We start from the raw sequence: 14,327 nt of genomic DNA, 5'->3' as shown, positions 1-14,327 counted from the left end.
GACTGAGAACCTCTGTAGTGTTTCTTCTTGTGGCTTTGTTCCCCAGTAAGCCTGTCAATGACAAAACCCTGCCTTTTTACAGCACCTAGGCTTATGTATGTCAGTTGGAAAGCTGCCCCCCAGGCAAAAAAACCTGTGCTCCGTAGCCCCTCACGTTGCTGACTTTCTGCTTTACAGGCACTAGCCACATTACATGTGTGATGCTGCTTGGTGAAGATACAAGTGCAGAAAATGTCACCTCAGGAGCTTGCTGCACTGATCTGCAAAGAAGGGGACCAACATCTTGCCCAGGAGGAGTTACCAATAGCCACTGCTTTCTATGTGACTGCCTTCAGCTGCAGTGCCCCCACAGCAGTACACAAAGTGAACTCCTTGGACAGAGGGCTCTGGGAGAAAGTGATAGCCACCCTGGAGATGTGGTGTGAAGGCAAGAATCAGATTCCCAAGATCCAGAGCAAGAACGTGGCCGTTGTCTCCCTCAGTGTGGGAATAGCTGCCATCTTTCTCTCCACCCTAAGTCCTGACAATGTGGTAGCCTCAGTATATAAACTGGAGACCCTGCTCAGGCGAGGACGCTTGGAGGAGGTGGTGAGTAAATGCAGTACCCTGCTGAAGGCTAACCCAAAGCATTCAATGGAACTGCTGCTACTGAGAGCATTGGCATGGGTGCTGTCAGGGACACAAGTTAGGAAGGGAGTTGTGGACTATATCCAAGCTTTTGCGATGCATCGAGCTGAGGCAGCGGCCTACGTGTGTACTAGGCAAAGGGAACACCTGCCACAGGTCATCCAGGCCTTCTCTAGTTATCTCTCAACACATCAGAAAGCAAGCCCAGACTGCAGTTCCTTGGACCAGTGGCTGGGCAACTGCTATGACTTCCTGTCTGCAGTGGCACCGGATGATATCTGGGTTTGCAGGATGCAGGCAGATTACCTCTTTAAGAAAAGCAAATTTGAGGAGTGTGTGGCAGTTTGTAGCAAGGCCCTCAAGGGCTTCTCAGCTGATAATAATCTCAGAGATGAGAAAGTTTTGGGTCTGCTCTTGGAACGGGCTGCTGCATACTACTTCTTGGGTGGGCGGATGGAGGAAATGATGCAGGATTTAGCAGAAGCCTTTGCAGCAACCCCCACCCAGGCAATGAAACACTTTGAAGAGCTTTTCTCACCACATGACACTGAGAGGATTGAAGAACAGGCTAGAACTGTCCTGGAGGTGAAGTTTGCAGCATACAGGGAGGCTGTTCGTACCCGGACTGAACTCAGAGGCAATCGTGGTACTGAACTGCTCCCTTCTGTCATCCAGACAGTCCAGTTCCTCCTTCACATCTCCCCAGGGTCCAAACGTGAGCTCAGTGTTTGGCTAGCAGACTGCCATCTCCTGCACGGACACATCAGAGCTGCCCTGGACATCTGTGACCACCTCTTGGCTGCAGAGCAGAAAACTTACTACAGTACTCTGTTAGCACTGCGAGGATTCTGCTCCCTCCATGCTCATGACCATCAGCAAGCCTTGCAGGACTTTCAGAAGGTCATCGAGCATGATTCCCCGCATCCTAACAGCTGTATTAAAGCCTTGTGTGGCCGTGGGCTTACCCGGATTTCTGGTGGCAGCCATTACTTGACAGCCCTGGATTATATCACAGCTTGCCACTTAAAGCTGGAAGAAACCATCTTCACAATCAAGTCCTACGTGCCTTGGAACCAAAGAGGACTGCTGCTAAAAGTTCTCCAAGAAGAAGGACAGAAGATGCTCCAGAAGAAGAGGTACCCAGGAGGCAGTTCAGCCTGTGGGCATTGAAACAAACAGAGCTGTGCAGATTCCTCACGTTTCTGTGTGGCTTGAGTAGTAGAGAATAGGCTAGAGACCTTTTTAAAGTTTCTGATTAACATAACAGGTTGAAATAAAAGTGCATAGCTGTGGTTAAACCAGCAAAATATTGTTTTGCTGGTATGTCAGAATGCGATAGGATCCACGTAGCCAAATCAGCCCAATCTTTCTATGAAAGTTAATCCATGATATACCAATTGGCCTAAGCTAGGAACTGGCAATACGCTAGTGGGAATATGACAGAGATTTCTCCTGTAAAGGAGTAGATACACCCATAATAAAACACATTTGTTGGTGCTGGCTGGCTCCTTTCACTCGCACCCTGAAGGATTTGATGGGCCATGAAGTTACTTCTTCCCATTGTGGTATCAGCTGTAACCACAGCTATGAATCACGATTTGTTAACCTTTCTTTAGAGTCACAACTGCTTAAGAACATGTTTTTATAGAGAGATAATGATTACAGAATTAACTGGCAGAGATATCTATGGTGCTGGATATGGTAAAATGTATCATCCACTTTGATACTGGACTGATGTCCTGCTGCTTAGCTTCCAGGTGAGACAAAGAGGCCCTGTTACTCTCATTAACAATTTTTCCTTGAAGGTGGTTTTTCCTTTTTCTTTATATTTTTCCTCCAGAGATGCTCCTGGGGTTTACCAGCTGGCTTCTCTCTTGGTGGACCTGGACACTTCTGATGAAGCATCACGGATCCTTTGTGCTGATGCCCTGTACCAGATGGGCTGTGTAGAAGAAGCTCACAAACTCCTCTTAATAGCACTCTCCAGAAACCCACAAAGGTCTCCTGTCCTGGCTAGACTTGCGCTTCTGCAATTGAAGAAAGGTTTCACATATGATGGCAACCAGGTAAGGAGCACCCGGCTAGCAGAGAGAACGAGAGAGCAATCAGTGGTATGGTGAAGAGGGTTAACAACCCTTTTGGCTGATACAGAAGATGCAGGGTACAACTTCAGAGGGTGTTTGGGTGTAGGCTTGCCCAAGGGCATTCCAAGGACTTTCATTTTCCCAGCACAGGGCTCTGTTTGTCACCTGCTCCTCAGGGTTATGTGACAACTGTAAGGTCCTGGCACTGCGAGGCCACCTCATCGCATGGCGCAAAGTTAGAACCTACCCCATCACACCACCTGTGGTGGATTTTCTAGTGGGGCTGCACCTACCCCAGCCTGTGCTTCAATTTCTCAGGAATTTAATGGTAAACTGATAAATCCAGGCCTCATAAGTATGACTTTCTGTTTGTGACACAGGCCTCACAAGGACTCCTTGCTAAATACAGCCCATTCATCGCATGCTGTTTAATGGCACTTTTCTTCAGAGACTTTAACTGGGCAGAGCATGACCAAACATCCTGCCCCTGGTGACAGAATTGATGGGATGGGTCATTTTCCCCTGGAGAAAAGAAGGCAGAGCTACTACCTAACTGATTATCCTAACGAAGCATTGTAGTGGGGGGAAGAGGGTAGAGAAAGAAACAAAGCCAGAAGCTCAAATATCAGTCTGCAGTTTTCTTTCTTTAGTGGCTAATGACTTGTGCTTGAGTCCATGAAAGAGATTGCAACACGTTGATTCTCCTACCAGGGATTACAAAGCTGAATTACCACGTTCTGCCATCAGAGGGAACTATTGCATTTTTTAAAATCCCACATAAATTCTACTAGCCATAAAGAGAAAGGTTTTCCTGTCACCACTTCACTGCTCCCTATGAAAAATGAAAGTTTGGTATAATTTGCTGCCTTTGGGCAGGCTATTAATGAATGACATGACTTTGTTAGAGTCCATATGTTGCTCCTGGAAGCTGAATTCCTATCTGCAGCTTCTTCTACAAGTTCTAGATGAAACATGTATGTCACCAAAAATTTCTCTTCAAAATGCTTTTGTCTCACCTGCCTGTCAGCACCCAGACACTCATATCTACTAATAAAAATAGAGAAAGTAATATATTCAGGGGATGTGTCTGCTGCATCAAGATAACTTAGTTCTTTTCCTGGCTTCTCTGGCTCAGATTTGAGTGTTGAATACCTGCTAAGTACATTTGGTTTACTGGAGGAGACACCTTTTGATTCTTTTCTTTAGGAAATGTAGTAAAAAACTGCTTGGTGATTCTCACTCTAATGGGTGCAGGCAAGGGTACTGCCTATCAGGTAAGATTCTTTTCCAGGAGTACAGTAGTTTGTGGATTTGAATCTATACCTTTCCCAGATACCCAACAGCAATACTAAGAGGCACAGCACTTCACTAATTGTCCATTAATTCACTGGTTTTACGTTTTTCCAGTCAAAAGAGGTCACTGGAATCCTTCTGTTCCACAGAAACCTCCTCTCTTTGGGACTTTTTTTTCGGTTCAGCTGTATTTATAAAAACAGTTAACAGCCACCCTGGAACAGATGCTGCCCAAAGTAAGCAGAGCAGCATTAATGTTTCCCCAGAATGATTTTCACAGCTGCAGCGATGGTGAGAAAAGATAAGAATTAATGTTTTCTCCAACATGCATTTACACTAGGACCAGCTGAGGAGTTAAATAAAAGAGATTCCTGGTGTTTGGCTGGACCGTGGCTTGCTAAAGCCCCACTGAAACTTGGGGAAGCACAGAGCAAGAGCATACCTGTCCCTTCAGACAGTGATATGTCCAGCTTTAGCACGACTTCATTTATCTTTTCATGCCAATCTTTCCCTTCTGCCTTTTTCTCTCGCATTGTTAAGCTGCTAAAGAAAGTGATCAGAATTGGAGACACCTCCTGCCTCCTCCCAATCATGGACATTTTCAGAGATGAAGACAGGCAGTTGATGCAAACTCACTGCCATTTCAGAGCGCTGACCATCTTGAAGAACAAACAGCAGGATGCGGACATCAAAGAGGCCATTGCCTACCTTTCCTTTGCCATCATTGCTTCAGGTACGGCCATGAAGATGCTGATGGGAGATTTACTTCTATGGGAAATGAGATCAGTGGGTGGGTAGGCAGGCACGTCCAACCTCATCTGTCATTTCCCCAAAAGGACCCTTTTAGGATAAGCAGTGCAATGCTGTTCTTGCACTGGTAAAGGAAAGCAGAATGGCAGGGGGATTCTTCTGAATGCACCCACTTATGTGCACAATTATCCTAGCGTTTCCTAAGGAGAGAGATCAGGCTAACATGGAAATGCTTCTGGCATGTTCCAAGTAAAACCATGTTTGTATGGAAATCTGCCTTTCACTCTGAGCAAATGTTATGACAGCAGCATTGAGAAGAAGAGAGTTTGGTGTATGGAAATGGAAAAAAACCCTGTTAATTGCTTTGAGATGGTTCCATTTCACAGCCCATGCATTCCAGCTTATCAACTCCCCACCTGCTAGAACAGATGCTTGTTAAGAAATAGATATTGTCTTTATGGGATCCAATTGATAGAGCTCCAGAGCGATAATAACCTTTGGTACAGAAGTTTTGGAGCGTATCAGGAGGGAGAAAAAGTCTCATTACTGTAAAAGAATTGCTAGGAGCCTGTCTGCTGGCTCATCTCTGCAGGCAGCTGTGCAAGACGCTGCGTTTGCTGACCTCCCTATGAAAAAATATTTACAGTGGCACTGATGATTTATCATCCAGTATTGGGATGCCACAGTTATTGATTGCAACCTGGGCAAATTAAGATCCTTAACGAAATTGCCCTGAAAGGAAGGAGCATGTGTATGGCAGAAAGATGGATACTCTGCAGCCAGTGAATGGACCATGGTTATCGTTGTTAAATATGTGTTTATCTGGGCAGCGCTTACTTGAAAGCAGAGGAGAAATATCTTAGTATCACAAATCCCAGTGCATATTAAGTGTGGCAGTAAATTATTCAGTCCCTTCTGGACTACTGTTTTATCCAAAATAATGTGTACTTTCTGACTTCACTTATTAAAACAGCCAAATGGCCTTGTGCCTCCACCCTCACTTATCTTCCTCTTAGAGCTTTCTGCTCTCATTTGTGCTGCTCCTATTCCATCATATTAAAATCTCCAGGGATTCCCTCTAATGAATTGGATCCTAATCCAGCCCAGATCCTGAGATGATGGTCATGTCCTTGGTAGGCTGCCTCTATTTGTTGCACATTAATGATCTTTGGAGAAAGGTGTGCTGGAAAGACAGATGTAGATGGGTAGACATTCCCTTTTACAATAGCCTCACCTTCCTTTTGCTGCTTTCCAAAGCAGCATCACAGTGCTGGCTTTCAGAGGTCCCTGTGAAAATGCACAGAAGACTTTATGGCAGAATAATAAAGGGCAAAGCTTTCCAGACCTCCTCAAAAATTGATAGAAGTCGTTTCATTGCAGCTGGCAAACATGGATTTTCTCTGTACTGTCAGCTGGCTGAGTGGAGGTATCCCAGAGAAGGGAGAAAACAAAACTGCCTGCCTGGGAAGGTTGAGTGCTTCAAAACTGCAGGCCACTACTTTTGCTTCCTTTGGCTGTTCCTGAGGAGATTTACTCTTGCCGAGACCTTGAGGCAACCAGAAAGGCAGTCGTGGATATTTGAGGAGAGACAGTGTTGATTGAGATGTGTATTTGTTTTTGTTAGAAACCAGGAAGCTTTTGAGCTTGTTGAGCAATGTGATTTGATGATTTTCATTCTGTTACCTTTTCCACTCATTCAAGTTTTTTATTACAGTGTTCTTTTGGCATGTTTAACTAGACTGTAAGCTCTTTGAAGTGGAGCCTGTGTTTTTGGTGTGCCTGGCACAGTGTGATTCCTGTTCCTGTCTGGAAAGTTAGAGTTGAGTCCAGTAGGACAGTTACAGTTATAAATCAAACTGCAATGAGTACTCTCAGCAAAGTGCCCTTTCTTTCTGTAATTCACTCTTAAAATTGGGATTTTTTTCTGTAAATGTATATATACATCTTTTTAGCTATTGCCAGAATTGGCTCTTCTGTTTATAAGGTGCAGAATCTTCTTTTGAAAAATTCCTTGTAGTACAAAATACACGGCTGCATTTTTCTCCTCCAGGTGGTTATGCTGAAGATTGCCTTCTCATCAGGGCTCGATGTTACGGGCGTCTTGGTCAGAAGAAAACTGCTATATTTGATTTCAATGCCATCCTAAAGGAGGACCCTAGGAACGTGCAAGCTCTGAGTGGACGAGGATTCATTTATCTTGCTCTGGAGCAGCAGAAGGTATTATCACTACATTGATTTGCTGGTGATTTTTCTGGCAGTACAAAGCAATATTAGTCTTTATCATGGACTCCCTGAGATCAAAAGAGTTTCTCACAGAATTTGGACACCGAAGGCTCTTGTTTTGGCTTGGTGAACAAGGTGCCCACTTGACATTACTAGTTTGCTTTCCCAAATCTAGAAAGGGGAAGACTAAACCTTTACCATAAATCTTACTCAAAGTCACTACCGTGCCTTGACTTGCAACGCTGCAAAATCTCCCTTATATTTAATCTCACATTTTCACATCAGGATGTTGTGTTAGATGCAATGTAGCAACAACAAGAGGAAAAAGAAAGAATAGTTTCAAGGTTTAGTGAGTCCCACTCCATCTGTGAAAAGTTCAGATGTGCAGTGATAATTTGCAGATTGCAGTACATCATTGTCTGGAAATCACGTCAGATGTTTGCATGGTTTACAGTCAGTAGCCTTACGCTTTACTGCGTATCACACCAGTCCTGCAGTGAATTCTAAATGGTGCATCTCCAATTGGACGTGTGGATTTGTGCTGGTTTATCCTGGCTGAGCCAAATCCTGCCTGCACTTACTCATTCACAGCATCTCCTTCTTGTTGCTGTAAGAATTTTTTTCAGTGATAATCCGAGGAGCTCAAAACACTTTGCAAATAGTCATTCAGACCTGTCTGTATGCTCTCATATCAGCTTTGCAAATGGAAACGATGCAACTCAAGAACAGGGAAGAGCAGAGAGCTTCCAAAGGTGTGCAGATGACGTGGGGGACAGCAGAGAACTGAAGGCACCTGAAAGAACAAATTATCAATACGTAGTTCTTGCTACCATTTCATTTTTTGGCCCTGTTTTTACACAGGAGGCAGTGCAAGATTTGATCTCAGCGCTGAAGGTGGAGGCAGGAGCAGTGATCCCAGCAATCCTGTCTTTAAAGCACGAAGCCCAGGGGTTGATCGCTCAATGGCTTCTTCAGCATGGCAGGACTGCGTTAACTGAGCTTGTTGCTACTAAAGACCTCTCAAAAGAAGAAACCCTCGGGGATCTTCTCTTGATTGCAAAAGCACTAATTAAAATTTGCAAGGATTCACAATATCACATCTTCTACACAGATGTTTTGATTGCAAATGGTGAGTTCCAGTTCTTTTACGTAGCTGATCAGAGTAAGTGAATGAGCAGTAAATTAAAAGAAAATGGATGTTAAATGGCAAGCGTATTGTTGTGTAGTACTTTTTAAGAGAAGTTTGCAAATGTTCTGGGAGAGGGTATGAAGTAATTACTACTCTTAGATGTGGAGTGTGGGCAGGCTACTGCAATCCTGCCTTAGTAAGCTTTCTTGATGTCTCTCTCTCCATGTGGAATGGGTTATATAGCTTATACTGATGTTAACCAACAGGAAGGTACGAAGAGGCCCTTCATCACCTTCAGGAGGCATTTGGCCACTCTTTTCCTGATGACTTTGCCAGTGCAAGACTGGCTGTGCTGCAGCTGAAGAAAAGGAATGTGCCAGTGGCAGCTCACTCATTCAGCATCCTAGCCAAGAGAGATGAAGGAGAGTTGGGATTTCTCCTGAACTTCATAGATGCTAAGCAACAGCAGCATCTCTCTCAGGTACAATCCACATCTGGGTTCAGTGAGGAAAGAAATGGGGAGCAAAATTATGCTGCAGAGATTTTCCCTGCCTTGTCTTGAACAGAAATGTGTGGGAGGACCATTTATCAGATGAATGAGGAACAGATTGGCCTCTCCCTCCAGCCAGATCAGGGAGTTGAATCCAATCTCTTTTCATTGCAGTGACCTTGCTTCAATCTCTAATAATTCATTATTGTCTTTTCTGATCATTTAGGGGACCATTTCTTGTTGATCTCCCTAGTGTGAGACCTGTTTAATCCCAGTACTAAAATGCAGGGGATGGGAGAAGCAGCAGTGAGAGACTTAACACAATCATTGCTAGTATGAGTATTGCTGTGTGAGTTAGATGGTGCTCGTAGGTGGCTTCTGGGGAAGGGAAATTCATGTTTTCTTCATGTTCTTGGTTAAATGAAACTGAAGATAACAATTCAGTTACATTAAATACTTCAATTCTTGTTGCTGTTGTGTGTAACATTTAGAAATTCAAATAGATTCTCGTTTTTCTAAAATGAACTAGCCTTTGTGGTTGGCTTTCTTAGCTAAACCTGTTTGACTCACAAATGGCTCATTGCTCTAGTCCACCAAGTCTGTATTTCTTTCAAGTTTCTCCCCCAAAGTGCATCCAGCTCGGAGAAAGCATCTCCAACAAGAAGTCAGGACAAGGTCAGATTGATGGTGAGGAGTTTTAACATTCACTCAAGCATCTGCAATTCTGATTACCCAGAAGCTCCGTGTTCGGAGAATCAGTTTGCTTCCTTTTATTCAATTTGTAGATCGTGTGCACCCTGGTGAGAAGCTATATTGTTATGCTTTCTCCCAGGTTATAAAACAACAACATGCTGACATACTTAATGCATCTTGAGAGGAGTACTTGGGATGTATTTTAGCAAAACAGCAGGAGGATATAAGTAAACAAGTATTAATTTACCAAGCCGTAGATACAGCCCATTACAGAGCAAAGAGCCCCTCTCTTCTGAATAATGTAAAAAGTTCAGCCTTACGGGGAAGAGTTTGAAGATTTTTAGAGCCAATTTGCAATCTTCCACTATGTAGAGCTGCTAAAGGTACAATCAAGACTGTGTCTGTGGAGGCCCTAAGGAGGTGTCCGTAAATGAAGATACATTTTACAGCTGAATTTCCCTTGCTGCCACATCTCTCATTCTGTATGGAAGGCTCACAGCTAAGTCCATTTGTGCTGCTTTCTGAGAAAACACAGGAGGAATTTTCTTATGCTGTCAATGAGGGGAAAAAAGAAGGAAAAATAAAAAACCCTAATTTTTGTACAGCTTCAACTGCACGGATGTATTAGGAACTCACTGGTGCCACAGTTTAAAAGTGGGAGAGGCACTTTGTTTCTGTCTTCTTTTGGCATCTGCAGAACAGGGTCTGGAATAAAACCCCTTACTGGTGGCTTATTTAGCATGAAAGATTTCTCTGCACTTGAGAGAAGAGGGGTGGCCAGACTGATTTCAGGGCTGGAATCAATACCAGTGTTGGAAGTAAAACAGAGTTGTTGGGGTTTTTTTAATCTTTAATATTGTGCTTTTGTTCAAGTGAGTGAACATTTGACCTCAAGCACCTGGAAGCCTTTCCATATTCTCTAATCTTCAAAGATTTACTGAGTGTGATTAGTTTGGTTACTGATTAGCCCAGAATCACATTTTATACATATATGTTGTGAGACAAGGGGATAAGTATGTGCTTTGCTGGGCTGGGGAAGGAATCGGTTAATTCACCTGCCTGGTGTCTTAAAGGATTTTCCAGTAGCACTTCCTCTTGCCTGCAAGGCTATTCCAGTCTGTGTGTGAAAGAAAGATGTCAGCAAAAGCAGAAAAGCTTAAGACTCGGAATTAGTGCCAAAACCCCCAGTGATGGCCTTACTTTGCCATGGCTCCTGACTCCACTTTAAGACGACGACCGAAGCAAAGAAGAGGGTAGTGGTTTGTGCTCAACACTAAGTCTCAGCACAAAAGCATCACTGCCACATTGTTTTAGTGTTTGGAGATTACAGGCATTATAGAAATGTGTCATCATTATCCTGGAGTCTGGTCTGAAGGGCTAGAAATAATTCTACATGAGCTGAATAGGAAAGGGTGGAGGAAGGAGAGCTCCTTGATGTACTGATTTTTTTCACGACAAACAAAGCACTAAAAATCTCCCATTATTTATAGTCTAAGGGGTCCCGTGCTAAGAAGTTTGTAAACAACTGGGAGAGCCACATGGGAATAGGAATCTGAAAGATTTATTAAACTGCAAAAGGTCAGAGGAAGGGAGTTTGCTTGCCGCTAGTGCAGCTTCAGCCCCTGAGTTTCCCATGTCAGAGGTTAAATGCATGGCTGATTGCAAGCTCCTTGCCCAGATGCTCAGAGCTGCACTTTGTTGGCTATTGCCATGCCATAGGATGCCCAGAGCTGACTTCTACAAGATGGTCCCAAAAGTTGCATGGTCTGTGTCAGAATTCGGCTGTCAGCCCAAGGTAGAAGCTGCCATTCCACGTGCCTTCATGGCCTGTGGATCCCAAACAGAAACAACTCGCTCCAAACTGTTGTGAAAACATCCAACCCTCTTCCAAAGCTCAGTGCTTATCTGCCCATCTTCTGGGATTTACTGCTCAGAGATGAACCCTTGCCATAATTCCATGGGAGTTACACAAATCACTCCATTTCTTTCTAAGAAAAGGAACCTTGGTCAGTTAAAGATAAGATTAGTCACTAGGGACTTGAACCAAAAGCACAACAAAGATGTGTGTATTTTCAGTCCTTTCTCACACAGAGAGGTAACTAGATGATAGAAAGGGTAAATTCCAGTAGACACCAACCTTCGTTATTAGCAAATATTTGTGGGGCAGTACCTGGGCCTACCCATCTGATGCCATTTCCATGTAGTCACCTTTTAGAGCAGGCCATGGCAGAAATTTGGTTCTCATGAAGACAACACTGTCTGCTTTTAGAGCCTGGTCCATTCAGTTTTCAGTTCACACGTCGTTCCTAAGGATTGTACATAACTTCAGCAGCAGTCTTCTGAGGAAGCTGTCGAAGAAACAAAGAGGAGTGGTTCATAAACCCTGGAGATAACAGCAAGTGCCCATTGAGCCCAGATTTTTATATCTGCTTCCAAAACTACGCCAATTATTTGCTCTCAAGCTAGATGCAATTTCAATATTTGAAAAAGTAACCACTTTTAATAACTAATACTTAACTTTCTGTCCACAGGTAGCAGCCCAAGAAGGAAATGTGCTGAGTAAAGAACATTGCTATGAGAAGGCTCTTGGTTATTATACCCTGGCTGTCCTGACAAGCAAAGATAATCCGAGGTATCTCAGACAGAGGGCTGCTTGCCTTATGCACCTGAAAAAATACGACAAAGCTTTAAAAGATATGGAGAAAGTGATCCAGAAGCACGGCCGTAACAGCCTTAAAACACGTGTGGAGGACCACTGCTCCAAAGGACACCTGCTGCTGTCAGTGGCTGAGGAAGAAGCAGCAGTTAAGGAGTATATTGAGGCGTTGCAGTTAGACGAAACTCTGGCGCTGTGCAGCATCATGAAGGGCCCTGGCAGTGAAATTCTAACCAAAACTTTTCATAGGATTGCACAATGTAAATTTGAAATGGAGCATTATGAAGAGGCCTGGAAAATCACAGACTATGGCCTTAAAATTGATAAAAATACTGAGCTTAAAAAGCTGAAAACAAGGCTTAAGCGAGAGGCATCAAGCTGTAGCATACATTAACATATCTGGTTTGGGGTTTTTCTAGTGTCTGCTTTCTAGTTTGTTTGTGAGGCTGCAAGAATGAGGGAAGAATGAGAAGCTCATGATAAACATGCACTGGACATGGTACAGCATGATTTCAAGTAGAAGGTTTCAGGCAGTGAAACAAAACTGACCAAGAGAGCTAGGAGAAAAAAATCAAATTGCAGTATTCAGTATTCTTTAAAATTATTGTGGATGTATAAACTCCTCCTTGTGAAGAAACTGCTTTGTCTGAACTAACTCTAGCACATGGGTTCCAGTCATAGTGAAGGAAAACATTCAAACAGCTTGCAGTTTATGAATAATAATCACATATTTCCTTGCTATGTATTTGATTAGCTTTAACACATATTCACACAGATCAATTAAGTAGCCTTATTTTTATGGGCCAGTCAAAAAGATCAGTCAACAGTACATTTGCAGTGTGTTTGTGAAGGACCATTTGTGACCCACTCCTGAACAGAAGGAGCTGCCTTTGCCATCATCTGGTGGATTTGCAGTGATTAACACCAGTACAGGGAGTGGAGCAGTACAACTGCCACTAAACTGCTTGTCTGACCCAGGAAACATAGATAATGTGATGAAGGAGACTCAGCAGAGATGAAACATCCCATCTAGTGACTCATACCCTGCTCTCTGGGACACATGGCCAGCTAAGCTCCAGACTTCACCTTGGACTTCCAGATCAGATCCCTGTGTCTCAGTTTGCCAGTGCAGGTAATGGAGAGAATCTCTCAGTAGCAGTGTCTACAAGAGCCCACTTAAATATCCTCCTTCACACTCCTGCATATTTGTGCACAAAAGACAGCACTGGAGCATGGACTCATCAAGAAACGAGCAATGTACAAGTAGGAGGTTGGGGCTGGAGGTTTCCTTCACCATCCATGCTGGACAGCACGGGAATCAACACCCAGCGTGCTCTGAAGGGTTTCACCTCCTGCAGGGACAGATGGACTTAGGGGGTAGCACAGAGAAAGTGCTGACGCACCCAGTGTCTGCATGGTTTGGTGTTTCAGCTGTGCAACGCGAGTCTGTAGTTTAATTTGAAATTTGGAAGCAGCAGGCCTGTGCTGTGCAAAAAGGAAACCGTGAGGTGGGGCCCGAAACAACAGACTTGTGTATTTGTTTTGACTGCTCCAAGTGAATCCATCCCAATGTTTTTCTGGAGTGCGATAACACAACCATGGAGAAAAACAGAAACTACTATTGAAAACAGAGATTAAAGCAGTACTGAGAACTGCTCTCCTGCTTTGATTAGGATGAAAGGGAAACAGAGCGTTTTCTTTCTTGTTACATTGTTTTCTGAAAGGCATCATTCCAGAGTGACACTTCATTCAGCAGCCATGCAATCAACCCCATAGGCAATGAGACCATCTGTACCCTTGCATCTTTTCTTTCTTCTCTGCACGCTCCTTTTTTCCTTCCCTAAGAGCACAGGTAAGAGTGGGCTTCTTTCCTTCCCAATGCAAGAAAAGTTCCTTTGATTTTAATCCTGGTGCCACTGATGAGTACTTTCTGCTCCTAATTAGCTTCAAAAGGCTGCAGGATAGTTTCTTTCCAAGCATGAAATTATATCCTTAAACAACTGCTGGCTGCATTTGCAACTTAAAGAAGTATCATGGCTGATTTTCCTTCAAGTAGTAATCAACAGACAGGAATTTCTCGGTGTCTCATGCTGAAATTTTTGAGAAGCAGCTGTTTAGGGCTTTGGATGTTTTTTTTCTTTCCCCCTTGATTTTTGTTTTGGGTTTTTGATTGACTGGAATAATAAATCTCTTTACAGCTTCACGTTGCTATTCTGTTAGCATTGCCTCTCTAAGTTGCAGGTTGGGTTCAGTGTCAGTCGGCCGATAGTTCCTCTCTTGAGCAGTTTGATCCTTCTGTGGCTTTTAGAACAGAACAGTTGTGGTTGGAAGGGATGTAAAACCATCCTCTCGTCCAACTGCCTGACCACTTCAGGGCTGACC

General features: G+C 43.7%; 1 protein-coding gene across 1 annotated transcript; it reads left to right on the top strand.

Annotated features, from left to right (window-relative positions):
- The first annotated feature begins 231 nt into the window (after positions 1–231).
- On the top strand, positions 232–12,339 carry TTC34 (tetratricopeptide repeat domain 34). Its single transcript, XM_010184681.1, is given in 7 exon segments — positions 232–1,856; positions 2,468–2,693; positions 4,545–4,737; positions 6,805–6,971; positions 7,839–8,106; positions 8,373–8,587; positions 11,821–12,339. Coding segments are annotated over 7 exon segments (3,213 nt in total).
- Positions 12,340–14,327: the final 1,988 nt, after the last annotated feature.

The sequence above is a fragment of the Mesitornis unicolor genome, unplaced genomic scaffold (assembly GCF_000695765.1).
Source record: "Mesitornis unicolor isolate BGI_N332 unplaced genomic scaffold, ASM69576v1 scaffold13895, whole genome shotgun sequence".
In the NCBI taxonomy this organism is placed as follows: Eukaryota; Metazoa; Chordata; class Aves; order Mesitornithiformes; family Mesitornithidae; genus Mesitornis; species Mesitornis unicolor.
This window is presented reverse-complemented; position numbering and strand designations above follow the sequence as displayed.